The sequence below is a fragment of the Coccomyxa subellipsoidea genome, assembly GCF_000258705.1.
Source record: "Coccomyxa subellipsoidea C-169, whole genome shotgun sequence".
NCBI classification, from domain to species: Eukaryota; Viridiplantae; Chlorophyta; class Trebouxiophyceae; family Coccomyxaceae; genus Coccomyxa; species Coccomyxa subellipsoidea.
In genome coordinates this window covers 1,131,365-1,157,009 of record NW_005178038.1, presented here as the reverse complement: position 1 = coordinate 1,157,009, position 25,645 = coordinate 1,131,365, and the positions used below count along the sequence as shown (strand labels likewise).

General features: G+C 53.4%; 7 protein-coding genes across 7 annotated transcripts; 3 read left to right on the top strand and 4 right to left on the bottom strand.

Moving 5' to 3' along the window:
* Positions 1 to 227: 227 nt before the first annotated feature.
* On the top strand, positions 228 to 4,688 carry COCSUDRAFT_40953 (hypothetical protein; the record flags this gene model as incomplete). The annotated part of the gene is made up of 10 exons (XM_005649085.1): positions 228 to 251; positions 912 to 1,112; positions 1,425 to 1,605; positions 1,864 to 2,042; positions 2,254 to 2,337; positions 2,461 to 2,630; positions 2,970 to 3,150; positions 3,526 to 3,732; positions 3,993 to 4,142; positions 4,521 to 4,688. The coding sequence occupies 10 exons, from the start codon at positions 228 to 230 to the stop codon at positions 4,686 to 4,688; spliced, it is 1,545 nt and encodes a 514-aa protein (XP_005649142.1).
* A 102-nt stretch (positions 4,689 to 4,790) lies between these two features.
* On the bottom strand, positions 4,791 to 6,083 carry COCSUDRAFT_62029 (hypothetical protein; the record flags this gene model as incomplete). Its single annotated transcript, XM_005649084.1, has 4 exons — positions 4,791 to 4,861; positions 5,376 to 5,557; positions 5,692 to 5,793; positions 5,986 to 6,083. The coding sequence occupies 4 exons, from the start codon at positions 6,081 to 6,083 to the stop codon at positions 4,791 to 4,793; spliced, it is 453 nt and encodes a 150-aa protein (XP_005649141.1).
* A 1,775-nt stretch (positions 6,084 to 7,858) lies between these two features.
* COCSUDRAFT_14238 (ARM repeat-containing protein) lies at positions 7,859 to 13,805 on the bottom strand (the record flags this gene model as incomplete). Its single annotated transcript, XM_005649083.1, has 18 exons — positions 7,859 to 8,187; positions 8,461 to 8,536; position 8,609; positions 8,996 to 9,204; positions 9,571 to 9,663; positions 9,877 to 9,948; positions 10,219 to 10,417; positions 10,739 to 10,974; positions 11,101 to 11,181; positions 11,302 to 11,430; positions 11,670 to 11,897; positions 12,141 to 12,278; positions 12,394 to 12,577; positions 12,740 to 12,903; positions 13,006 to 13,086; positions 13,167 to 13,223; positions 13,322 to 13,420; positions 13,554 to 13,805. 18 exons carry the CDS (start codon positions 13,803 to 13,805, stop codon positions 7,859 to 7,861), a joined length of 2,628 nt encoding a protein of 875 aa, XP_005649140.1.
* Positions 13,806 to 15,397: 1,592 nt separating this feature from the next.
* On the top strand, positions 15,398 to 18,744 carry COCSUDRAFT_40951 (Clc chloride channel; the record flags this gene model as incomplete). The annotated part of the gene is made up of 10 exons (XM_005649082.1): positions 15,398 to 15,443; positions 15,662 to 15,832; positions 16,094 to 16,287; positions 16,495 to 16,626; positions 16,742 to 16,844; positions 16,994 to 17,185; positions 17,351 to 17,478; positions 17,688 to 17,960; positions 18,033 to 18,368; positions 18,610 to 18,744. 10 exons carry the CDS (start codon positions 15,398 to 15,400, stop codon positions 18,742 to 18,744), a joined length of 1,710 nt encoding a protein of 569 aa, XP_005649139.1.
* A 617-nt stretch (positions 18,745 to 19,361) lies between these two features.
* On the bottom strand, positions 19,362 to 21,658 carry COCSUDRAFT_40950 (PNK3P-domain-containing protein; the record flags this gene model as incomplete). Its single annotated transcript, XM_005649081.1, has 9 exons — positions 19,362 to 19,487; positions 19,720 to 19,844; positions 20,059 to 20,174; positions 20,462 to 20,534; positions 20,641 to 20,755; positions 20,855 to 20,936; positions 21,017 to 21,150; positions 21,246 to 21,291; positions 21,444 to 21,658. The coding sequence occupies 9 exons, from the start codon at positions 21,656 to 21,658 to the stop codon at positions 19,362 to 19,364; spliced, it is 1,032 nt and encodes a 343-aa protein (XP_005649138.1).
* Positions 21,659 to 21,909: 251 nt separating this feature from the next.
* Positions 21,910 to 24,038, top strand: COCSUDRAFT_65435 (hypothetical protein). Its single transcript, XM_005649080.1, has 7 exons — positions 21,910 to 22,140; positions 22,404 to 22,550; positions 22,689 to 22,799; positions 22,934 to 23,098; positions 23,197 to 23,331; positions 23,477 to 23,569; positions 23,723 to 24,038. Exons 1-7 carry the CDS (start codon positions 21,955 to 21,957, stop codon positions 23,852 to 23,854), a joined length of 969 nt encoding a protein of 322 aa, XP_005649137.1. The 5' UTR covers positions 21,910 to 21,954; the 3' UTR covers positions 23,855 to 24,038.
* Positions 24,039 to 24,258: 220 nt separating this feature from the next.
* On the bottom strand, positions 24,259 to 25,645 carry COCSUDRAFT_62023 (hypothetical protein; the record flags this gene model as incomplete). The annotated part of the gene is made up of 5 exons (XM_005649079.1): positions 24,259 to 24,278; positions 24,653 to 24,806; positions 24,911 to 25,051; positions 25,160 to 25,335; positions 25,516 to 25,645. 5 exons carry the CDS (start codon positions 25,643 to 25,645, stop codon positions 24,259 to 24,261), a joined length of 621 nt encoding a protein of 206 aa, XP_005649136.1.

Sequence of the window (25,645 nt, the reverse complement as noted above, 5' to 3'; positions counted from 1 at the left end):
TGTTTTAGGGGGCATGTATCATCTACTTCTTGTGCTGGAATTTTTCTCTGACTAACAGTGTTGTGTACACTCCACATCCATGTGTAATGGCCGTTTGTTGGAAGGCTTTGCAGCGTGCTATTCAACTTGTGATTGATCTGCAGTGCAACTGTTGATCTGTCCAGATCTGCTCTAGAGCCATCTGCGATGGTGCTGTTGATCACAGCCAGTGGCACCCCTTGATCATAATGGTACCTGGTCACCGCACAATGGTGCGTCGATGACATCACATGGGGGCGTCCATGACACATGCTGGCAGCTAGCTGCGGCAGTGTGCCGCGCAATGATGCTGACGCAGCCACACAGGCAAATTCCGCATGTGAGACTGCTAGTGATACTATGTGATCTTGCGGCAAAGAAGTTTTCTGAGCAACCATCACAACTCAGAGCAGTACATGCCAGGGACCATGCCAGGTGTATGTCCAGCTGGCATTAGTCATCTTATCCTCCGGAAAAGCGATTCGGAAAGCAATCTACTGCGCGCTGATACTAAATTTCTATCTATAGATTTCCCTGTGCGTATAATCCTTATTGAAATGCTATGAAGATCAACACGATGAATTGCACAATCAACTCGCTGAATGCAGCAGGAAGCACGCGCCACCAAAAATGCCATCCTCTGCGCGTCCTGTGCACATCTTCTAATGTGCCCATTCGGACCCCAAGACCTTGCAAAGTCCATAAGAAAGTGGAAAGATTTTCCACGATCACCCCTCATGCCGTCAGGGCAGATCAGCAGGTGGGAGATCACAAGAATTACTCCTCATGTACTTTTCAATATTTCATTCGTAGGTACTTTGATGTCACTTTCATGTCCCCGACAAGTAGGCAAAGAATGGGGACTTTGACTGAGATTCCTCGTCTGCTTCCAGGCCGAACAGCTGAGCACAGCAACGCTGGAGCTCATTTCAGACATCACTCGGAAGGTTGACGAGGAGCATGCTGCCACAATCGAGAGGAATAGGGCGGCTTTGGAAAGCCTGGTGGAGCAGGCCGCGGCCAGCGAGCTGAAGCAGAAGATCCTTGCCACTGTCCAAGCCCTGAAGGAGGGCCTCCTGGAGCGAGAGATGGAGGTGTCTAACTTGCCCGTTCATGCCACCGCAAAGTCAATTTCTGCATGCAAGCACTGTTTTATACACAGCATGAACATCTGCAACTACTAGGCAACAAATGACCACCTCCAGCGCACTGCCCAGTAGCCGCGTCAACACGCGAATTGGGAACTAGATTGTACTGTCGATGCACTCCTGTCTACACAGCGAGGCTGCCCTTTCTCCCTACTCTGGCGCTTGCACTAAATTTCATGCATGCATCCTTTGCTGACTGCAAGTGTGACCTTGCCTGTGTAGGCACAAAGCAGGGGCTGATCGTAGGGTGTTTTGCAGGTTCGGCTGCTGCTACTGGCAGCTCTGGCAGGGGAGCATCTGCTGCTGCTTGGGCCGCCGGGGACAGCCAAGTCGGAGCTGGCACGGCGCATGGCGCGCCTCACGGGCGGCACATACTTTGAGCGCCTGCTTACTCGCTTCTCAGTGCCCGAGGAGCTGTTCGGCCCCCTCTCCATGAAGGGTGCGACATCCTCCTGTCAACAATTTCCTGGCAGGGGACGGTTATTCAGAACGGGCTCCTGTGAGGGAAAATTCGTATCTAATCGGCAGCGCAAGGGGCCACAAGTATCGATTTGTGTGCCGTGCTAAAAAACTGCCCTCTAGCACCTGTTCCTGTTGTATTCTTTATTACTTGAACTCTACACATGCCTGCTATATTCTCGTTCCTTCCAATTTTCGGTTGTGTGTGTTAAAAAGGAGGGTTGTGTGCATTGAGCAGGTCTGGAGGACGATGAGTACGTGAGGCAGATAGACGGCTACCTGCCCACCAGCGAGGTGGCCTTCATTGATGAGATCTTCAAGGCTAACTCGGCCATTCTGAATGCGCTGCTCACGCTGCTCAACGAGCGCCTCTTCGACAACGGCAACCAGCGCCTGCGTGTTCCCCTCCTCTGCCTGGTCAGTTGCCCCTGTCCTGCCAGCTACTCCAATCCTACACCATCAAACTCCTACCATGTTGGGAAATGAATGTTCCAGCTCTGCGCCTTGCTGGAGGCCGCCCCAATCCCACCTGTGATACATGCTGTCCTGCAGCAAGATTCTCCGGGAGAGGGAGAAGGGATATCTACAGCTTGGCTGGGGTTGAAAGGAGCTGTGTCTGTCGCTGCAGGTGGGCGCCTCGAACGAGCTCCCCGAGAGCGAGGAGCTGGATGCGCTCTACGACAGATTTCTGATCAGACGTCACGTGGCCCAGGTGCAGTGCCTGCCTCCCTCGTCTACATGCAATGACGCTATGAAACGCCCTGAAGTGGCCTGCCACTCCTCATGCCTGGACCTAGGCTCCTTACCTAAATGGGATGGTTCAATCTGGGTGCAGGTGTCATCAGCACAGCTGGGATCCCTTGCGCGGTTGGCTGCAGGCCAGCTGGCCAGCCCCTCGTCGGGTGATGGTGCGGCCTCCTCCAGCGGGACAGAGTTCAACGGCGCGGCCACTAGCGTGGCCGACGGCACCGGTAGATTCAGCGACCTCACCCTCGAAGAGTTCAGGTAGGTCACTGCTCGGCAGCACCCACCCATGTTGCCGGGTGGCCCAGGAGTTGACCTCCCAAGGCAGCAGCACCTTGGAGATCGTTGTGGTGATCTTTGCTGAATTTCTTTGGCATCAGGGACCTGCCGTAAAGTAAGATGGCCTTTGCCGCATTTTTTTGAGGGGTTTCTTAGAGCGTGTAGTGGCTCCTGAGAAGAGCTTGAGCCCTTGGTGGAAAGCACCAGACTGTAATAACGCCGCAATCCTGCGGGTCAGAGACATGTGCGCTCACTGTGCAGCGCAGCGCAGAGACTCTTCATACAAGCAGTCGTATAATTTATTTGCGGCCATGCGTGCAGGGGCACGGCCAAGGCGGCCTACAATGCGGTGGAGCTGCCGGATGCTGTGATCGACATCCTGACGTCGCTGCGAAACTACCTGCAGGACAAGTGCGAGCCGCCCGTCTACGTCTCCGACCGCCGCTTCATGAAGTCCGTCAACCTGCTGCAGGTCGCCGCTCACGCCGACGGCCGCGACCAGGTCTGCGCCGTTCCCTCCTTCTGATGTCTGCATGTACACGCGCTTTGATGTTCAGCAGGTCAAGCTGGCACCTTAGGTTCCTGTGGACTCCTGTGGATTACATGTACAGGCTGTAGGGGCACAAGGAATGCTCCCCTTGGCATTCTTATAAGTGCCATTGACCATTTTCTAATATGACCACCTTGCGCTACCGGCATCGCCTGCGCATATATTGCAAAAAGGGGTTCTTCACATGCAGTTCTTATGCCCGAGTTCCCAATCACACCAACAAGGCTTTGCCTCCAATAGTATGGCTTTCCAGCATGGATATCTTCCGGAGGGTGGCAGGTGATGTTTTTGTGCTGATGTCTGTGTCTCTTCGTGGCTGCGGCGCAGGTGCACGAGTACGACTGCCTCCTGCTGGAGCATGTGTTTGGGCAGCGGCCGGACGACGCGCACAAGGTGAAGCAGTTTGTGCTGGACACCATCGCCAGCGACCCGGGACTGCAGCAGACCGAACTCGTCTTCCTCGGCCTCTTCGGCCGCGCCTGCCGCGTCCTCGAAGCCCGCGACCAGCAGGCGCGCCCCTCTGAATCCACCCATGTCTTATGCCCTCCAGCTCAGCAGCACCCTCATCCTGTCTCTTCTAGCATGTTTTCTGTCCTGAGTGAAGTTCCAAAGCTGTGCCTGCTGTATGCGACGCACCCGACCAAGAGATGCATTGAACCCCGGAGGCTGACACAAGGGTTTGGAATTTGAGTTGAGGTTCTGGCGGGGGAATTGGAGGTATTTACAGGCAATTTCAAGTCGGGGATCTATTCCTGTGGGCATTCGCTGATGAAACACACTTGCTGTGTGTGCAGGAGTTGGAGGAGACCCGGAAAGAGGCGGCTGCAGTGGTGGAGCTGCTTGACCTGCGCCAGGGAGGCCTCGCGCAAACGCTAGACGGCAACTTCCCCGACCTGCGCAACTCTGTGTGGCAGTCCGAGTCCACCGTCCAGGCCGCTGTCCAGGTCAGCCTTTCCCTCAAGCCCCTCACTTTTCTCATCACTCAAGCAGCCTCAGCATGAGGCTGAGCCAAGAGGTTAAGACTTTTAGCAAGGAGCTATAAGCAAGCCCATTGCATGCAGCGTAAATGTTGAGGAATGCTTGAAATGTTTCTGGAGGTTGAGCTATTAATATCCCAGGCACTATCTGTACAAGCATGTGGCATGGCAAGGGGTGATGCCCCTCTTCAAGTGCAAGATACCACTTTGCTGTCCTCTATTTTGATGATGACGCGGTGCTTATGGCCGTAATTTTGCTCTGCAGCACTTGCAGGCAACAGCAAAGACAAAAAGATGGCGAGGACCTCTGTTTGAGATGCTGGTGTGTGGATGATGTGCGTGCAGGCGCTGACGCCGCAGATGACTGAGAACAAGAAGAGGGTGGAGGAGCTGCTGCGCGAGGCGCTGATTTTGCAGGCCGCGCTCTCCAACGAGACCGAGCCAGGCCTACTGGAGCGCCTGCTGCCCAAGCGCTATAAGCAGTACCAGAAGGGCATCTCCTCCAGGGCCTAGGGAGCCCTGCCCAGCCCTTGACAGACTTCTTGTTTTCAATCCCCAAAGTAGCGCTGACCTTGCACTGGTTCAGAGTATGTATGCCGAGTGGCATGCAGGCATTTACAGTTGGAAGACGCTTATAGATATCTCTGGTGCTCTCGTCCCTTTCTCAAACATTCTGCTGCTGTCCCCTGACGGGATCACACAGGGCTAGGGCAACAAGGCATTTTCGTGCATGTTTTGCGTTGGTGTTGCATTGTGTGCTCTTTCAAGGCTGATTCTCAAACCAACCCCATAGAAGGCAATTTTGATGATGTGCCACACTCAAATTTAACCAGATCTGTCGTCCGGTGCACTAGCTCTGATACTGTTTGGGAACGGATGAATGTTTGTAACAGCCTGTCTTCGGCCGACCGCGGTTGATGCATGCACCTGGTCAGGGACCAGCTACATGCTGCACACTATCGATCGTCCATGTGTTTCCCTTCATACTGAGAAACCACATGTATGGGAGTGTGTACTGGTCTTGAGGCCCGCCTTCCAATTTCCTCTGACCCTGGACACCTTGCATATGCATGCAGCACAACACCTGTCATGACCTTATCAGACTTGGGCTTAACCAGCGACACTGCGCAGTGTCGCCCAGATATTGATTTCAAACGCGCAATTTGGGATTCACTCACAATCCCAACAGAAAGAACTCACCTACAAAAATGACTGCCTTGTCTGCAGACACCTGAGCTGTGGCCGCCACACTGTAGCCATGATGGTACAGCAGTGGGGCATATGCCGGGATGCGCCGCACAAGCGAAGAGTCAAGACCGAGGCCAGTGGCTTCCTCATTTGGCAGGGACACAAATCGCAGCGCCCTTTCCACGTCCCCATCCCTGCTCACACATCTTTTCCCTTCCTACTGCACCTTCTAATTTGCGTTCTGTACACACCTGGCGATGGACATGACATACATAATCAGGCATGGCATGAGTATTGATATTAACAGGGGAGGGGGTTATGAGGATACCTGAGCGCATCCAGCTGCCCACAGACGACAGACTCAGGGCCCCATCTTACATCGGGCTCTGTGGGGCACTGGCCCTCCTCACCAGCTGACTCTCCCTTGATGCTGCGCAAGACCCAACACTTGCCTGCATCAAACGTCACAGTCAACGTGCTTGTCGGTGACTGCTCTTTCATGCGGTAATGAACATCGTATCTTGAGAATTGCTGGCCTGCAAATGTGGGGGATGGTGGACTTGAAAGGCTCGGAAGGACCCGAGGCTTGCCTGTTGTGAATCCCCTGTAGCTGGGCTGATACCGCTCTTCAAGGCACAGCCTGAAGGCCAGGATCATCTGCTCTCCAGTGGTGGTTGTCACATGGCAGCGCTGAATGAACTCTCCAGGTGCCAATTCCATGGATGAGAGCAGCTGCAAATGGCAGACATCATCTGTGTTGTCAGCTCTGTGCACTGAGAGGTGCAGCACTAAAGGCTGTGTAGAGACAGGGGAAATGTGCATGTCTTCATAATACCTGACACTCTGCTGGCCTCGAGAAGACAAGGGCTCTCAAGGCATAAGCACCAACAAAGAAGTCCAGCTGTGCCGACATGAGGGATATCTCCACAAAATTGATAGTGTCAGCTTTGTCCATCTTAGCATAATGGCTGCAAAGGCAAAAATGGCATGGCTGCTATGAGCTACTACAAATCAGATGAATGTATCAGCTACATTGTCTATTCCAAGGAATATGCAGATGGGAGTGCCATACCTCATCTGCTGCTTTCGTTCTAGAGCTTTTTCAACCACAGAGTCAGGGACGAGATCGAGAAGACCTTCTAAATTGCCCAATCTTGCTAGATCCATCAGCACCTGCACGGCTTCTCTGCCATCTCTGCCACTTTGAGACATTTGACAGACAAGACCTCTGCTTGGACCCTTCCTTTGCGACCTCTCGACACGGAATCTCCATCGTCTTGATGAAGAAACATGATGGGGAAGTATTTGATGAGGGAGAGGGAGTGATGTAGATGAGTATGACGTAGTCGCTTGTCCACCCCTCGACTCCATGGCACCAACGAACAAATCAACCCTCAGCAGAGCGCTGCCAACAATCAGAGAGAACCTTTCCTTACCAATTTCTTCACCAACCTCCTACTGTAGAGGACAGATCCGAGTTGACACAGAGGATTATCAGGGATGTCTTTACATTGACCTGCCAGCCTGGCAGGCCAGCTTCCCCTAGCTTCCCCCTTTTGCAAAAACAACTCTTCCCTTTCAGCTCCTCAATGTTCGCATGATGCTTCTCTGTAAGCAGCCTGCATCAGTTGCTCTACAATTTAATGCTGCAAGATATTTCGACAAACATCGATGACATGTCAGCGGGCTCGGACTGCATGGACGTCATGCATGCTGAGCAGTAAGGCGCCCCAGAATGAGGCTGGCTAGCGGCGGGGCAGCGTCTTCGCCCGTCTTCCTGCGGCCAGACGCCCGCCGCCCCTGTGGCTTGCGCGCCATCTCGGCCGCCGCTTGCACCGGCGCCTGCCCAGCCAGCCCCACCCACACCTGCACCGACAATGTCAATATCTCCACAATTTCACTCTGAATCAACCAATCATTGCTTTGCTTGATGAATTATGTCTGAACTGCAAGGCAGCCCTTTATCATATTCTGATCTTAGCAATGCCTTCATGTATTGCTTTCTCTCTTCACTGATTGCTTTCTGTGTCCCCATCATGAGAAGCATGTGACCTCTCCTGTTGCACTTTCAACAACACCAGATATTGACTTCGGGTAGAGGAAAGGCGGCACACCTTTGGCAATTGATCCGAACCCTGGCCCTCGCCGTTTGCCTGCTTGGTCTGCACGTGCAGCTTCTGGCCGCCCCAAGGCCCAGGGAGGCTGGAAGCGTCCACGGGCTTCCTCTTCAGTCCCCCCCTTTCCACTGCGTACCAGGCGCCCGCACCGGCGCCGCCATCCCCTTCCCTCACGCACAGCTGCCTCACCGCGTGCCGCACCTCCAGATACAGCCGCTGCACAAGCCACACAAGCAAATTTTGATGCCTCAGTCTCAGGATGGCCCCTACATGTGTTGCATGGCATGCACGATGCAAGCTTGGAAATGAGTTTCAAGCTAGTCTCTGTTCAGTGACAGCCCACAGTCTGGAGACAGCCATGTGCACCACTATCAAGCATCACATGCAAGGCAGTCCACTACTGCACGAGCTGCGCCTGCAACTGTTTGCCACATACCAGCGACAAATGCAGCAGCAGATTGACCCTTTTGCAGCACCACGCTGCAAAAGGGAGGACGGAAAAAAGGGAAGAAGGAGCACCTGGGCGAGGTGGAGGCAGTCGTGGTGGAGGATGGCGTTGCAGCCCTCACGCAGGGACGTCTGCGTGCGGAAGTCGGCGATGATGTGCACCAGGCGGTCGCGCAGCCGCGGAATCTCCAGCCCCGCCGGAATCTTCTGCACCAGCCGCAGCGGATCCACGTAGCCGCCTATGTGGTCCAGCAGAGCACCTGCGCACCACACTTAAAACTTGTGAGCGTGGCATACTTCAGCTGGGAAATGATCCACTCAAATTGCCTGTGAAGCTGGCATGCCTCAGATAGGTCATGATGAACTCTGGCTGCTGACGAGGGGGTCCTACTGCCCAAGACCTTTGTTTCTTAGACACAGGCATCAATGCCGCACAAGGTGCCAACCAATTGTGATGAGGGCAGTGATAAGCAAGAGAGACCATTTAGCTTTGACATTCTACATTTTAATGATCGAAGCTGGGAGTTGTCCACCTGTCAGGTCGGCGCTGCCGATGGCGAGGCTGATGAGCAGCTCCCACAGCTCGTCGTCGCGCTGCATCTGCACAAACTCAATCGCCTGCACACACACCACAGCCTGTCCCTCAGCACAGGCAGCGTGCGACGTTCCCCTTAAGCAGACTCTCTTCTCCCCTGCCAATTTGTGTTGTGGCCACTGCATCTCCTTTGCTACACGACAAAAGCACAACCAGCGGGCAAGATCCCTCTTAGTTTGAGTCTCCTCCATTCTGCCACCCACTTTCATGGCTGCAATGTTCTTCGTAGAGCATGTGCAAGGCTCAAGAGTGACAGTCCAAGGGGAGGGAACACGCCTGGGCCCCGGTCTGTATAATCGGTCCCTCACTATACATATTCTGTGAAAGTTGCCCTACATAGAGGTCAATCGGTGCCGTAGTTTCCATAAAATCAAAGGCAGGGGCGGGCAGGGACCTCTAAATTCCCTAATTTCACCTGAATCGATTGATTCAGAGGAAATTTGATTTAAAGTCCCCTGGGGTGGGGTGCAGACGGGTGTTTTGCCTGGGGTATGTCGGCGAGGCGGCGGATGATGAGGTGGAGGGCCTGGCGCGAGTTGCCCATGCGGCCAAGCACAAAGACCTGCTCGCGCACCAGTCCGCGTGCCTCGCACAGCTCCGCGGCCGCCTCCAGCGCGTACGCCTGGCTGCTCACCAGGAATGCCATCAGCCGCCCGGCATCGTAGTCAGCGTACAGCTCCACCTGCGCGCACACCCCTGGGGTGTGAGTGCATGCCTTGGAATTCTGATGTATCCAGCAGTGAGCGCAATGGGGATGACAGCGACGGTGTTGCACTGAGGCTTGAGGGGTACAGCGATAGGTGCACTGGGGTGACAGAGACTGTGGTATATTCCACGTGGGCCTTCCAGTGTCTTGACCCACAGCGCAAATAATTGATCGGCAGCCCCTAATAGTCAAGCGTGTAGCCAGTGAGACATCCAGAAATGTTTTGAAGAGTTTAGTCTCAGCATGAGGAGCGAGCAGGCGCCCCATTGAAGATAATGGACATGTTTGGGCCTGGCGCATCAGGTACAATTGCAGCGAGGGGATAATCAGAAGGCCCAGCACCTGCAGGCCTGCAAAGTCTGCGCCGGCGTTGGAGTCCTTCTGGAAGAGCCAGTCGAGGTAGTAATAAATGCGCTTGCGCCACAGCTCCGCCTCCTTCTCATCCCCCGTCCTCTTTGCCTCTTCCTCCGCTGCCTGTAGGCCACACCTCATCCTCGGACCTAGATATGGACATGCCACTTGCGTCCACTGTCAAAACAACCGGTATCAAATAGTTCAAGCGAGGCATGATGCAATCCAAAGCAGCCCCACATCGTGATGCCTGTAAGTGCATTGGGTTTGTAGCATCCTTCTGATTTGATTGTATACCTGCAGGGCTGGGACTATGGTAGCGGCCGTGACTTCCTCGTGGTGATCCACCAGCAGCCGTATCGCGCGCACCTGCCATGCACACATCCTCAAAATTTGAAACTGTTCCCGTGAGCAGCGTGCAGACCCAGGTCACAGCACCTCCAATCATGCTGACCCTGATTGTTGCACCTCCAGCACGTTACACGAAAGAGACCAAAATCAAACTTTCATAACATTGCAGCTCCAGCACGTTACAGAAAAGAGACCAGCAGCAAACTGATTGATCAATGCAACTTGATGCAGCAGCACAGTGCATAAAAGAGAACAAAAACGAACTGCATGTCAGCAAGGGGAAGGCACCTCATCGATGCGCACGAGGGCAGCCACGTGGGAGGGCTTGAGAAGGGGGAGCAGGCTGTGGTCGGTGACAAAGGAGAAGACGTCCGGCTGTTGCAGGCGCAGCAGGATGGCGAGCGCCAGGTCAAAGCGGCCCTGCAGCTGGTACAGGTGCGCCGCCGACTGCAGCAGCGCCTTGCTGTCGCCGCCTGGGCCCCGTGCCCTGCACTCCATGTCAAGACTTTACTCCCATCCACCAATGCAGAGAATTCGCTCTTTGCAAGGGCTTCTAGGAACCTGATTGCGCACACTGATCGAATCTTTTCTAATGCACCAATGTGGAAGACTGAGAGGGCTGCATCCCAAAATCCAAATTCAACGGTGCTTCCTCTCGAATTCGGCGTACATGCAGTTCCATGGCTCCCCTAGTCCAGGCATAATCGTTTTGAACAGTCCAGGAGTATGAGGAAGAGAGGGAAGATGAGTTGGAGCAACTGTCCAAACAGTCCAGGGGTTTGAGGGAGCAGGTGAGTGCGGGCCTGACCTGTTGATGACGGACTGGGTGAGGGAGGGGATGGAGTAGAGGTCGGGGGGCCACTTGAGCAGAGCATCCAGAAGCCGCGGGTGGTCCGCAGGGGCCAGCAGGAAGGAGTGCAGCACCATCTCGTACGCCGTCTGCCGCAGCCGCGGCTCCTTTGTGGGGATGTACGGCGCCAGCGCCGGCAGCTGCCGTAGCTGCGCAAAAACGTACACCCACCGCTCCCACCCCGCTGCATTGTCCTGCAAGCAACATCAACCGCTCAGAGTACACATGGATAAGAATGAGACGAGCAGAATCTTGAGGTACAAGCAAACGCTGCCAGTTGAACAGACACGGACAGGCAGAGCGGGTCAATGTGCTGGTACCTTGAGAAGCCTGGCACAGACTTGGGCGGCCTCGTCAAAGCGCCGCTGCGAGACCAGATACTCCAGATAACGCTGCGTCACCTGCATGGCAGTAGAAGTCGTTGCTCGTCATCGTCATCTGGAGATATCCAGGTTCGTTAGAACTTGTCAGGCACCAGCCGGCAAATCTGCGATATATGCATTGCACAGGATGGGCCCCACCTGCTCATGGGTGGATGCCTTGAGCCCTCGGTCCGTCTCAAGCACAGCGAGCGCCTTGTCAAAGTGCTTGTGGTCTAGCAGCCAGGCCACCCTGTCGTCCCCATCCCTCGGCCGCCCCACCACCACATCCTAGGCCATCATTGCAAATATGAGAGCAGCAAGTCAACAAGCGCATGCCGCAGAACACTGCTTTATAACATCTGCAAAACATAGCCTGAGGGGTTCCTCACCATGCTCACACACGGCATCCGCTCCTCGGAAACAGAGATTGCACGTGGACAAATGCAACGTTGATTGGCATGCATCTAGAGAGCATTCAAGAAGACAAGCGCAGGGGACAGCAGCCTCATCCAGGACAGGCTGGGCACCTTGGAGGAGATGATGTAGTAGAGGGGCTCGTCCCCGTCGGCCCACCACTTGGTGAAGTCCGTGGATCGCCCGCTGGTGCCGGCTGCGTCCTCGGGGGCGCCGTGCGCGCGCGGCCGCCTCGGGTACCAGGCAGCCAGCGCGTAGTCGGTCGCCTCATAGTGCTCATAGCCGTGGACGGACAGCGCGTCCGATGCCACCTCCTCGTTCTGCCACGTCACTATCTTTAGCTGCACGCAGCCACAAACACACCCCGAGCTTAGGACCCATTTGTATTGCGCTTTTGCCCTGCATAAATCCCAAGGATGGGCACCACTTACAGCATGCACAGCAGGGATGTAAAAGAAAGGCCTGGCCTGAGCAGCGAGCTTGTGGCGGCCCTCAGGAGAATATCCTGTATCCAGGTGGAAGAACTCATTACAGGTATGGTGAAGTAGAGCAGGGCAAAGTGCAGTATACAATGCGAGAAACACCTCTGGTCTGGGAGCCTCTGCTGGGACTACTGCAGTCATGTCCCCTGTTGTGCCTGCCTCCACTTGCTCTGCGCCGTCGCCTTGCTTGGCCAATGCGCAGGCTAGCAAGCAGATGTCCTCTCCAAACGGCGCAATCCCCTGTAATACATCCTTTTAGTTACCCAGGGACCCCAGTCAACCCCACAGAAAGGGACACATCAGCGAAGGCTGTCAGGAGATCCAGACAACCAGCGTGCAGAGCAAGGGACCACACTGCAATGAGGTAGTCCATCTGGAATGAAGCGACAATCTGGAGGGAGCGCTTCGAGTCTGTCTGTGCGCCGGAGACTGCAGTGGCTGGGCGGACGCGTGCCACCTTGACGCAGTCGGCCCACCCAATGTGCAGCAGGGACTCTCCCTCCCAGAACATGTGGCACTGCAGCTTTTCATGCTTCAAGCTGCAGCCACACCCACATTGTTGAGCACTCCCTGCTCAAGGGACAAGAAGGGTAGCATGCCTCTTGGCTTTGCTAATCAAAATAACGCTCCGGCCTTCTGTTTAGCGTAAAGATGCAGCCCCCGTTGCACATGAAGGGCAGTGTCCGATCAAAGGGGCTCACCTCGAGCGAGGACGCTCGATGTAAGCAATGCGCTGATGGATTGTGGTGTCATACACTTTCACGCCCAGGTCGTTAGCCCACGAGATCAAAGTGCCGCTCCACTTGATTTCTTGGATCGGGCCCTCGCCGGAGTGCAGGATGGTGTCTTTGTTGCCCAGCCAGCCCTGTGGCATTGACAAGGGCAGACGGCGTCGATGCATCCCCTAGGAAGGCCAACGTCATTATAGGGATTAGCAGAGTGCTGCATGGGTGCTTGCCTTGGAGACCAGTAAGAGCTGCCCTGCTAGTCCGCCTGTGACAAACTCCCGGGTCTTCCTTGAGCCATACCGCGGATCCAACGCCACGCTCTGCCAGCACAACATCATGGTTTTTATAATAAGAGCGGACAAAAAAACTGCTCAATGGCGCCCTTGGGCCATATCCATACCTTGATGGGCCGTTTATACTTGACCGTTGTGATCTCCTCTGTGTAAAAGCCTTGGATCTGCATTCAGAAGCATGTTGAATTGCCAGCGGTACAGAGAGTGTAAGGAAGAATTCACAGACTCTGATCATGCATAGACATTTTCAGGAAATGCGCACCACAACAGAGCCATCATCAGAGCAGCTGGCAATGTATTCCACCGCCTCATCAAAGCATATCTCGTTGACAGGCCCCTTGTGCGCCTCGATGCGCTTCACCTTGAGTACAGTCCAGAGCAGGAACATGTCAGATCCCATGTCATGCGCCATGCAAAAAAAAATCAGAAAATGACAATAAGCATTTTGGCAGGCAAATGGAGAATGGGAGAGAATTGATAGCTTCTCTGCACACCTCGTTGCCGATGTAGTCCAGTACGTGCACTGTGCCATTGTGAGTGCCCAACGCCAGGATCTTGTCCGAGACACACAGACATGTTGCTGCATTACTGCCTAGCAACTCAGCTACGTCACACCCTAGTCTCTGGTATTTAAGCCTTGGCTCTTCTTCAGTATCACCTAAATTAGGAGGCTGACTGTCGTCGCTGTGAGGAATCTCCACGCTTCTACTGCCTCTTCGTTTTGCAAGAACAGGCTCCTCCGCCATCTGATCGTGGAAAATCAGCTTCCTGTCTCTCACGAGTCATTCGCATCAGCGAATCCCATCAGCATGCCAAAACCAAAGTGGTTCAGAAGAGAGCTGCTGGGTGTGACAAATGAAGACAATACTATTCAATATCTTCTGATCATCTGACTTCAGTAGTCCCTGCAGGATTCATGCGATCTCACACAGCAAGTCAAACCACGTGAGCATGACTCAGCAACGATCTTAAGCCGCTCCACGTCAAAGCTTTGCATGCAGAGCAGAAGCAACATTAAACGCTGCTTGGATCATGTTGGGGTACAGATACTGGCATAGTTTACATTTGACATTGTAGCGATTTTGGACTGCTTCTTGCTTGATACTAAACATTGGTGAACCATGGGACCATGAGCAGTCCTCCTCTGTCTCCAGCAGTGTGATCATCTGTATGTGGGTAGCTATACTGCTCCTAGTATGAGTATTGAATCAATAAGTGCCGGCTTCCAGCACATCCACCGTCACAAGAGCTCGTTGCAGGTTGCTGAGCTTTAAGATGTGCTAAAGAACGTGCAATTCGTTGTCACAAAGCTACGATGATGTTATCAAATGCCTTGGACTGTCTGCATTTGACTATCACATCAGCGTGATGGACGTACTGAAGTTCTGCACTAATACGTCATTGCCTTACAGGTACCGAACAGCAGCTCAGCAGCATGTGGTTGGGGAAAAACCACTCTGAATTTGCGAAGGCGTAGAACATCTTGTGCCAAGTTCCATGCCGCCCCTGCCTCACGGTGCAGGAGACTATCTATTGCTGCAGGTAAGGCTGTGAAGAAAGTACTGGAAAAATCCTCGCTTCGCCAGGAGAAAGATGTAGCTTTTCTGGGCTCACTGGCATATGCTGCAGCTGGGGACAAATATGGGAGGGAGGAGACTATTGATGACGAGCCAGAGGCAGCAGTGCTGCTTGTAGCATGTGCCATCGGCCTGGCAACGGGCGGTGGAGTTGTTTTGTTCAACAATGTGATCCACACAATCCGACACTATGCATGGCAGGTGATGTCCCCTTCCTCCTTTTCATGGTTCTGCACTCTGGTGCCGATGAGTCATTGGCCCCTGGATTGCCAGCTGACCTTGGGCGAGCATGGTGTGCAGGAAACTCCGGTAGAGGCCACACATTGGGGACGGTGGGCAAGGCAGCTTCCCTTCTCCTCTGCAGTGCCCGTGTTGGTTGCACCACCAGTGGTGGGAGGCATTGTAGTGGGGTCCCTGCGGGCGTTGACAAATTTTGATGACCCAACAGCCTCAAGGGGAAAGGGGCAGCAGGGAAGTGCAGGCAATGCAGTGCCTCAGAATGGCAGTGTGGCTGCCGTCCCATCTCAGGCAAGTACACCAATTGCTAAATGGTGGTCCAAGAGTTCTGCACAAAAATATCTGGAACCATGTCTTGCCAAGAGCTTGTGCCATGTTGTGTGAAGTGGAGTGCTCTGCATGCAGGGAAGCCAAGCTGTTCTGAGGGACCAAACAGCTGCAGCATCAACCTCTGGCAGAGATGCATCAGTACAGCATGCTGGTGCCTCTGTTGATGCAGACTCACCTGCAGGCTTTGCCAGCTCATGGCGGAGGAGGCTACTCCCTTCCTCATGGCAGCTGCAGGGCAAGGTGCACTTACATACCTCGCTGCCCATCAGAACTTTGTACCATACCTGTGCACAACTGTGCCTCTTCTTGAACAATGTAGACCCTTCGTCTGGCAAGCAATACATCTTTCTGTGCATTCCTCTTGCCATGGAAAACTTGGCTACAGGCGCCTACAACCGGGCAGAAGAGAAACATTGCAATGGTGCTTCTTTGACAGGTGAAGCTGAGAATGGTGGCAGCGCCGGTGCTGCGCGCACTGGCAGCGGCCATAACGCTGGGCAGCGGTGCCTCTCTGGGCCCTGAGGGGCCCTCTGTGGACATTGGTCGCTCTTCTGCGCAGGCGCTCGGCTCCCTCCTGCGCTCCAAGCGCCGCCTCCTTCTGCCACTCATTGCCGCCGGCTCCGGCGCAGGTGCACAGCCACCTTTCTATCTCTCACTGGTCTGCATTGTCAATGTACGTCAAATTGCTTCATGGTTGCACCCGCTGCACGGACATTGTGATTTCCTGATGTGCCGAGAAGTGGAATGTTGGGCCTCTGGTCATTTTAAAAGTCTCAAATCAATTTGGCCATGATTTACGGACTTCTACTATATATTCTGGAAAGCTGGGAGATCTACAGCTGGGGTTCTGAAATATTTGATCCTGAAGAGCCCTCCTGATATGCGGGCAGGCGTGGCGGCGGGCTTCAATGCGCCCATATCGGGGGTCTTCTTCGCGGTGGAGTCAGTGCTGCAGCGGCCGGGGATGGTAAAGGACGAAGCCGGCAGGGCCATGTCTGCCGACAGCTCTGGCGCCAGTTTTTCATCTGCCCTCACTGTTGCTATGGTCCTGCTTGCCAGCGTGGTGGCCGCTGTGGTGTCCCAGGTCTGTCCCCTCCCTGCAGCATCTTTCTAAAAGAACAATTTGGCGGGATGAGGAGGAAGGCGGGAGGATGGGCGGGGGAAGAAGACGTTCCTTTATTGCCCTTGGGTCATTATGATCCATTGCTTGAGGGTGTTAGTGAGTGCTACCTTGTTGCAGCCGGGAAAAGAAGATAAATGGCATATACAGTGATTGGTTTGATGTGCTTAGGCGGGCTTGGGCGCATCGCCAGCGTTCAGGGTGCCGGAGTACGAGCTGCAGAGCATGTTTGAGCTGCCACTCGTGCTTGTCCTGGGCGCCCTCTGCGGCCTGGCATCCGCGACCTTCAAGGCCTCCAGCCAGGTCACTATTCCCATGTATCCATTCCCCAAAGTGGTGCATCCAAGAGTCTTCAAAATGCAGCAGCGGACTTCCCATGCGTCCATACTATTGCCTCAATTCAGCTTGTTGTGCGCAGGTCAGCGACAGAGCATTCAAGCGGATGGAGGATGCATCCTCGGGGGTCATTGGCAAGCAGGCACAGCACATGCTGTGGCCTGCTCTGGGCGGCTTGGCCACAGGTGAGTTTGTCTGTACTCCCTCTTACCCAGATCTTGGCAGTGCATGGTGCGCATGGCTGAGCCAGACACGTAGATACTGTTGCGGCGTTAGGTTCTTCTCATGTCAGGCTGAAATCTGAGTGGCTGATTCGTGGGTGATTCTCTGGCAGGTGTGGTGGCGCTAGCGTATCCTGAGGTGCTGTACCAGGGGTTTGGAAATGTGAATGCGATACTGGAGGCTCGCGGCGGCGATTACGCGCCGCTGCTGCTGCTGCAGATCGTGGCCGCCAAAATAGTGACCACCTCTGTGTGCCAGCGCTCTGGCCTTGTCGGGGGCGTCTATGCCCCATCCATCTTCATGGGTGAGCACAGATCAGCAAAGTCACACCACACCTTACTGCTACCAGCTCCTCTGACCATCCAGCTCTTCTCTGAGGGCTCAGTTCACATACAATCTGCTTCTGCCCGGCAAAAGCGTCACTTGGGGATTTCCGGGAGGGTGTTCATTGTGTAAATTACCTGGGCAGGTGCTGCCCTGGGGTCGGCCTTTGGGGGCATTGCAGCAGTGGTGGGAACGCCGCTGGGCCTGACAGTCACTGCTCCCCAGGCCTATGCCCTGGTCGGCGTCGCTGGCATGCTCGCAGCCCTGTGCCAGGTGCGCTGGCCCCTCCCTCACTCTATCTTTCATCTTCATGCATGTGATATTTCTTCTTGCATGTGAGGATGCTAAGTCCAATTCTCAATCCCAACAATCCTATGCCTCCAACTACTACCCTTCTTTCACATCCGTTTGGTACCATTTGGCAGTTTAGACTTGACGGATCGCTCCAAAAGTGAGCACAATGGTCTGCGTGCGGGTAACAGGTGCCTCTGACGGCGGTGCTGCTGTTGTTTGAGCTAACGCATGACTACTTCATCATCATTCCCACGCTGGCGTCTGTGGGCATCTCCTACTGGGTCGCCTCTTTCCCTGTGGCCTCCCTGCTGCAGCCCCTGTCCCCAGTCTTCCGCCTGTGGCCCTCTGACATGGCCTCCCCCTTGTCGACCTCAGCGCAGTCCCGCACTGCCATGAGCGACGATGTCTCGGCAGCCGTCAGCGATGCGCTGTCCTCTCTCCCAGCTGACAGCGTGCCGCAGGTCTTGGAGAGTGCGCAGCGGCAGCTGGGCAGAGCACAGGATGACTCTCGTGAAAGGGGTGGTGTTGTGGAGGTGAAAGCCAAGCCAGTGCCGCAGGCGAGCGCAGCAGAGGATGAGGCCGGGCATACTGGCAGGATCAGCTCTCTCGGCAGGGGCGGCGGCACCTCCGTGTCGTTCTCTGGCGCCTCGGTGCTGAGCGGCACAAATGGCAGAGCTGTGCAGGGTGCGGGTGTAAACAGCGGTGGCGCTGGTGGGAAATTGAGGGAGGTAGATACGGGGATTGGGCTGGTGGGCAGCCTGCCGATACGGCCCAAGGACCGGCAGGTTGACGATCTGACAGTGCTGTGCGCGCTGCGCCAGGCGTGCGTCATGCTGACACCAGACACCTCCCTCAGCGAGGCCCTGCAGGTATTTTCCTGGCGCTTGCCTGCCTTATCCTTGTCAAGAAGCTCTTGACACAGCGTATGCCCTGATATGAATGACTTTATCACCTCTCTCTCTGTCTTATTTGTCCCGCTGAATGATCGAGCCAACATTGCATTAAGACCCAGCTTTCACTTGGGTCGACAATTAGGGCATTGAGCTTGAGTAAATGCTCTGATTCTGGCAGGGATGTGACGGACATTAAGGTTTGAAGTGGTGCTCTCAGGTGATGGATGAGGCTGGGGAGTCTGTGGCCATGGTGCTGGATGATGGAGGGTCCATCATTGGAGTCCTCACTCGAGCCTCGGTCGAGGAAGCCCAGCTCGCAGCTCAAGCCCAAAAAATCCTGCCCACAAACTGAAGAACTGTGGTCTGAAGTGTGCCATGTGATGAGGAGAGAGCAATTTTTAGCAATGTGATCTGCGAGAGTGGGTTGTTGTGAAGTCCAAATTCTTTGGGAGTGTATCGTGCCATATTGGCACGGCGGGCACCCCATGTGATTTTTTGTACCATATACAGAGTTGCTGAGAGATCATTTTTGCGTGGCACATCCTAGTATTTCAGCATAGATTGGGTCACGCTGCAGTAATAGAAGCTGGAGCTAATCTAGACATTTCAGTGTAGCAGGTTCCGGCATTGTCTTTAAATGATGTCAATAATTGTGCACTCGAGCTCACAATCTGGATTTTGTTGCACATGCATAAAAACTTCACCAAACTCTGTATTGCCCGCTCCTGTGTCTCCCAAATCAACCTTTACACTCATGCGGAATGCAGACATGTTCAGTATCTTTATTGTTCTATTCTTGTTCATTGAGTTGGCTGCTTCTCCATGGATTGAAGGCCATCGACCCTCCTAAATTTGCGCTGTACTCAGCTCCATCATTCAGACTTCCATCCCAAGAGCTTCATATGCTGTTCTTCTCGTATTCTTGCAGTCCCTTGGACAGCTGCAAGTCAGAATGGCACATCGACATCCTCACAGGAACTTCAACGCCATCGTCTGCTCTTCGCTGGGCTTTGCATCGCCCTTGGCTGCTGGGTTCTGGAATCCGCCCGCCTCATCCAGCGCGGCGATGGTGCCAGTTTCTAGGAACTCATCAATCTGCATTTGTGCACACCAGGTATGACAAGCAGAACAGTTTATAAAAGCTAGCTTTGCTGCCTTCACTCTCTTGCGGATTGGGCACAGTGCCAGCCACTGATGGGCATTCGTTGTTTATCCCAAGGGTAAGAGGGCTAGGCGAAGCCTGCATTGCATCTTAATGGCAAAGAGCACGACAAGGAAGGATTGTACACCATTAGAAAGACTTTCTCGAGAGGGTGGAGAGGCATACATAGCCCATGCTGCCCTTGCCGATTCCAGCTGTGCCTTTCAGATCTTTGCTGGAGGTGACTTTAGATGAGTGCGCAGCAATTATCTTCCCTGACTTGTCCAGAGCACGCGCCTTGAACCCTTCTCCTGCAATCATATGGTGACACAATCTAGAAACAGGTGCAGCCATCAATGAGGGTGTATTCAACTTTGCAAGAAGCACATGCATCATGATTCGATAGACACACCTCCATTCATCACAGGTGCAAGGCGAGCGATCCGTTGCCTCTTCCTACTGAGGTGGCAAGGTGAACAAACAATTTTGATGAGGGCATTTAATGGAGCAAAGCGCGGGGCGCACCGCGCTTTGTGAAGTGGTCAGCCAGCTGCTCGAATGCAGCCGAGAGCTCCGCATTATGGTTCTCACCCTCCTGACCAGCCTTTGGAAGGGCTGCTTGCTTCTTAGCTGCTCCCTCCCTGCACCCAGGTCCCACTTGATGGCAAACAGACTCACATTCCTGCCAGCTCCCTCTGGCTCAACAGGAGAAAGCAGACGGAATATTGATATCTGCGGCCTTAACAGACCAGCAGAACCCTACCCAAAGCACTCTTCTGGCGTCTTAAAACCAATGCCAACGCCCTCTGCAAATTTCCTGAGTGCATAAAAGGCAGCGTGTCAGCGGTTCTCGTGAGCTGAGCTGGGATTGCAAGCAGTAACAATGTAGGCAGATGGCAAGACAGAGCAAAGGAACTCTGCAGCTCACTTGTCACTGTCTGACTCCTGTATGTCAATTGACCTGCCAGCCATATCTCCCACAAAGAAGCTCTGCGCCTTGTCTGCAATCACAGGCACCCTTCATTGACTTCCATGTGACGAGACCACAGCATGCCTGCCATCCTCATGTGTGCAGGGCCACAGGGACATGCAGGGTGTCGGCTTTACCAGGAGACACGCCGCCATTCAGATGCTCCACAAAGTACTCCCACATGCCAGTTCCAGGCTTCCTGAAGCTGTCCTCCTTGCCAGCTGCGTACAGCACTGTCGCTTCCACATCCAGCTGCATGCACAGCAAATAAGTTCAAAAAATGATCTGAAGAAGATCATAGATAGAGAGAAGCTGAGCACGCAAGAGAGTGGAAGGGAGGATCTTAATCACCTTTGTAAGGATGTTCTCTGCCCTCTGCCTCAACTTCACAGACATTTTTCCGTCCAAGGACTTTCCGATGCCTGCCTGGTTGCTGCATCGCAGATCGTCAATTGTAAGACGTTGTTTGGCAAAACGATGTGGATAAGGGAGCATCAGAAGAAGATGTCACACCTGAAGACGACGATCTTGTAACCCTTCTCGGCATACTCATTCAGGACTTTGGGCACTTCCTTGTTGAAGAGTTTGAAGTCATCTGGAGATGTCACATAGGGCTGATTGCTCTTGGTGAGCACAAGCGTTCCATCCTGTCCGCATCCACGGCAATAAATGTCATCTAAAGCTCCAAATTATTGAACATACCGGAGTGCATGGCTTGCTGACAAACATGCGGATGCCGCACCAGATCAAATGCAGCTATCTTCTCTCCTGATTTTGGTCCACCTTCCCTGCGTGGCATGCATCGGGATGACAATCAATTTCGCTGTTTCTTGTTGTTGATTCCGATGTGATCACCACTGATCCGCTGAGATATGAAAATTCTGTGGTGCATTGCTTTGGATGTTGCAACGAAATCCGTACAAATGGTTTTGTAGAGCACCTGTACAACAGGGATGGGGGCACCACTGTCCAGGCAGGTCCCTCGAGCGCTGTATGGACTTCTTCAGGTTCCTTCTCCTTCTTGGCCCGTGGCTTCTTTTTCGGTTTCTGATCATCCCCATCATCACTCCCTGCTTTGTTCTTCTTTTGGGGATCATACGCATCATCGGCATCGTCAGCCTCAGCCACAGAAGCTCTCTTCTTTCTGGGCGGCATCTCTCGTTGAGCAAAAGACCAGAAGAACGCTCGATATGGAGCTGTCTGCGGCAATATCCTTCCAGAATATCCTAAATGTTGATGATACACTGTTTGGGACAGGAATGGTCCAGGTAAACAGCGTCCAAGATGCTGCATTTGGGATTGACGACCGCATGGAGTCCTCAAAAGTTCCCCTAAGGCTGAGATGCCAGAACAGGCAACCTGCAGGCAATTCCTTTCATGAGTCTGGTCTTGCCCAACATCGCAGGGCAAGATATACTCAGCCTCCGTGAAGGGCTGCATGGTTGAGCAGTATGGATTGTTCCAGGAGTTGGGCAATTAACGCGTTGCTGGCCTGTTGCGTGGTTCTGTGCAGTGTTAGGTTGACCCAGGGACAAGAGTTTTCAGAAGTCGTTCAAAGGACGCCAACAATTGTTTGGTCACCTGAGAGTTACATAGAAACGGGATCGGAGGGACAAAAGGCAAGAGTGTCATACGAGGTGCGACTAGCAGAGACATCCAAGGAGTAATCTGAGGGAACCCTAGTGGGAGTTGCTTCTTTGTTCATGCCGTACTGTGTGGCAGCAAATTTGTGTATTTGTTGAGACGATGATTCAACTCATCTATCTTATTATGCGAATTGCGATCCTCATGCACAGTGATATCTGTGCACGCTGATTGTATAAGTTGAGCTGCGATTCCTATAACGTGCACTTGAGGTGCTTGCCATGATCGGTACTGACACCTCGCCTATGCTATGCAGACGGCATCGACTGCGTCATTGGCAGAGACTCTGCTAAGCAGCCTCTTCAGAAAAGATGGTGTTCACTCAGCTGCACAGCACTTACTGAATGCAGACAGTATCAGGCTGAGAGCGCCTGAGACGGTGCTCTTGTACATTGGCAACCAGGTGATTGCGCAGATGGATGGATCTTACTGTACCAAACATATTTTGGGGTCTTGGTCACTCCTGATGCGTGAATTACATGAGTACGGCCTTCTACTTGAGAGTCTGATCTGGCAATGATGCACGATGCTTGTCTTCCAGGTACACTCAAAGTCGCTGGCTGAGCCGTCGCTTGCTGCAGCGCTCGGGCCTTTGCAGAGCGCTGTGGAGAATGCTGCTTTCTCGCTGTCTCTGCCCAACGTATTCCACAAGGTACATCTTTCTTCCCTTTTTTGCTGGTACTCGTAAGCCCCGAATCCTGCAAAGGCTTGCGGTGATGAGTGTTTATTGCAGAAGGCATTGAAGGGACAGTGCAGGCAACGACAGACCTGGTCTTGAATGTGCAGGGGCCTGGGACTGTCAGCGAGCTGATCACCCAGCACTTACAATCTCAGAGCAAGCCTGCCGCGGTGCATCTGCTGGGCGCATGCACTGGGAACGAGGACTCCACTTCTGAGGCGTCAGCATCAGCTGTGCAGTCGCTGCTGTCGAGTGCTTCAGATGGGACACAGGTGAATCCTGCAGTAGCTCCTTCAACCCTACCCGCATGCAGGTTGTCATGCTGCTTCAGTCACGACAGACTTGGCTCAGTGCTGGGTGCATGGTGCAGGTGGTTGTGGTCTGCCCTAGCGAGGCCGGCCTGCAGGAAGAGATGGATCTGCTGCAGCAGATTCAGGCTGTTGTCGCTAAGGGTGACAGGAGGCATGTCATGGCTTACATCTCAGATCCTGCCAGGAATCCTGAGGTAATGCTGTATCTCTTGGAGCTGGAAACTCGAGAGACATTGGGCATCATGAGATACTACTTGCTTGTTGGATGCATGGTGATGGAAGCACATAGGCCAACTGAATTGGACGACGCATTTACAGACTGATTGTCTGCCGTTGCAGGCGTCATCACCTGCTCGCCATCTCCTTTCCCAGCGGCAGTTGCACAGAGCACCTGCGAAGACTTACACTTGCGATGCGAAGTGCGAGACACAGGTAGGACTGGGGCAAATTGTTAATTACACGCTTGTTTGCTGTTCTTGTCTCTACTCACCGGCTTGCACTGTACATATGTCCAAATTGTTGACGAGCTCAACCAATTGTGTTCCCACCCGTGTATTCTCACATTTGCATCATTATTCTGCGCAGGTCAAGCTGTTGGAAGCTGTCATCCTGGCAATCACTTTGATCACGGCCCTCATCACAGGATCCTGCATGCTGAACAATTTGGGCACGCCCACAAGATTCGAGACTCCAAAGGATTCCCTGTCCCGGGATTAGAGAGCTATGCTAGAAAAGAATGCTGTAATCAAGCTGCTGGCCCCACCAAAAGGGGGACACATGTCCTGCACATTACATATGCGGCAGGCGGTGTTTGCCTATGGATTTTTAACAGAATCCTACCTGCTAGGACTGTCCAAAACTTGTATTTGACTCAACAACTTGTAAGGGCATACGATTGACATTTGGCAGGGCCTCTTGATCAATGCATGGTCAACACTCAAGATAATGCTTTGTCGAGTCGCTCAAAATTCCGAAAGTTTCTAAGGGACAACGGATGCAAGCATTTTCCATGCATCCTGTGACTATTCTGCAGACGTCTTCAACAAAACCGTCCCGTACGGACACCAACTTAGCTTTTGATTGAATCAGCTTGTTTTCTTCCTACCAAAATTGTGCAGAATTTACACGCACTTCCAGGTCTCTACAGGAATCCCAGCCACCTCTCTATTTTTGGTGCCCATTCTGTCAATGAAAGTGGTAACAAAAGTTCCAGTTCCCCATTTTTAAACTTCCTTATCCCATTTGAATTCTGTCTGGAATTGAGGTTGCCTCGTGACGGGCAACTTCACAATGCACTTGTGAGGCTTGTCTCTGATGAGAGAGAGCCGATGAGATGACTTGCAACATCAGAATGCTCTTCTGTGCCCCGAGTTGCACCTGCAATCGCATGCACTTGATTCTTTTTCCCATACAGAAGATGGACAGTTTCAGAAAGAAAGGATGTGACCTGTCGCTCAATGCTGGATAGTGAAACATGTTGCACAGTGTGAGCACAACAGAGTGTCAGTGTCCCACCTGGTTTGATATTGAACCTGACAGTGCCTGCAGCTTCTTCAGCATCCATGAACCTGTAAAATGACATCAAGCGCTCTTTTGCAGCGGGGTTGTCGCCCCTGAGCTGTGAATCCATCCACGCCAGCATTGGAGGCGCCGTCAGCCGCAATGTCTCCTGCCATCATTCAGGCCTCCTACTGATACTAAGCTAGCACAAATTTGATGCCGTTATGCACAACAAAGGTCCTTTTTGGCTGTGCAGTGCGGCCTCGTTCTCACCTGGAATGAGTTGCTGCCTCTGTTGCCGCAAAGGAGCGCAAAAGCCCTGTTCAAGATGAAGCCGGCGTTGAGGAACTCCGTGTGGCTTGACTGGGCCACCAAGGTGAGCCAAGACTTTGCGGGTGCCGCTCCATTGAACTCCTGTGGAACCACAGACAGATGACACCTATGATGCATCCAGCACCAGACGCCAACTTGTTATATACGTACAAAAGTAAATTTCTTTACCAGTACTTCAGGGTCTGTCACCTCATAGTTGCTTCCATTGGGATTACACTTCCCGACAATGCCTGCGCCTGTGATGCCCACTGGCTTGCCAGATTGGCGCAGAGCTCTGACAGCACTCGGATATTCGGCACTCTCAGGTGTGAAGGTGGTGTTGTCTACAGGGTCAATCAGGTATGCTGCTTTCACCTGAGCGCGATCTGCGCTGAACACACAGTCATTTACTTCAAATTTCACGCTGCTCGAGCGGCAAGGTGCGCCACTGCACGCCAAAGAATAATCAAAGACACATGAAATTGCTGATCTTTGGCGTCAGAAACTGCAATGCGTCAGGGCAAGAGTGAATTGAATAGAGTGAGACTCACTGGCAAAATGCAGACATGCGAGCTTGGCGCCGCGGCTGTGGCCTGCAACTGCGATGCGATCAAAGTCCAAGAGGCTGTGCAGCTTCGAATCTTTGGATTGGTTCTCAGAGGCAAGCCAGCTCAGGATGCCATCGAAGAAATCCAT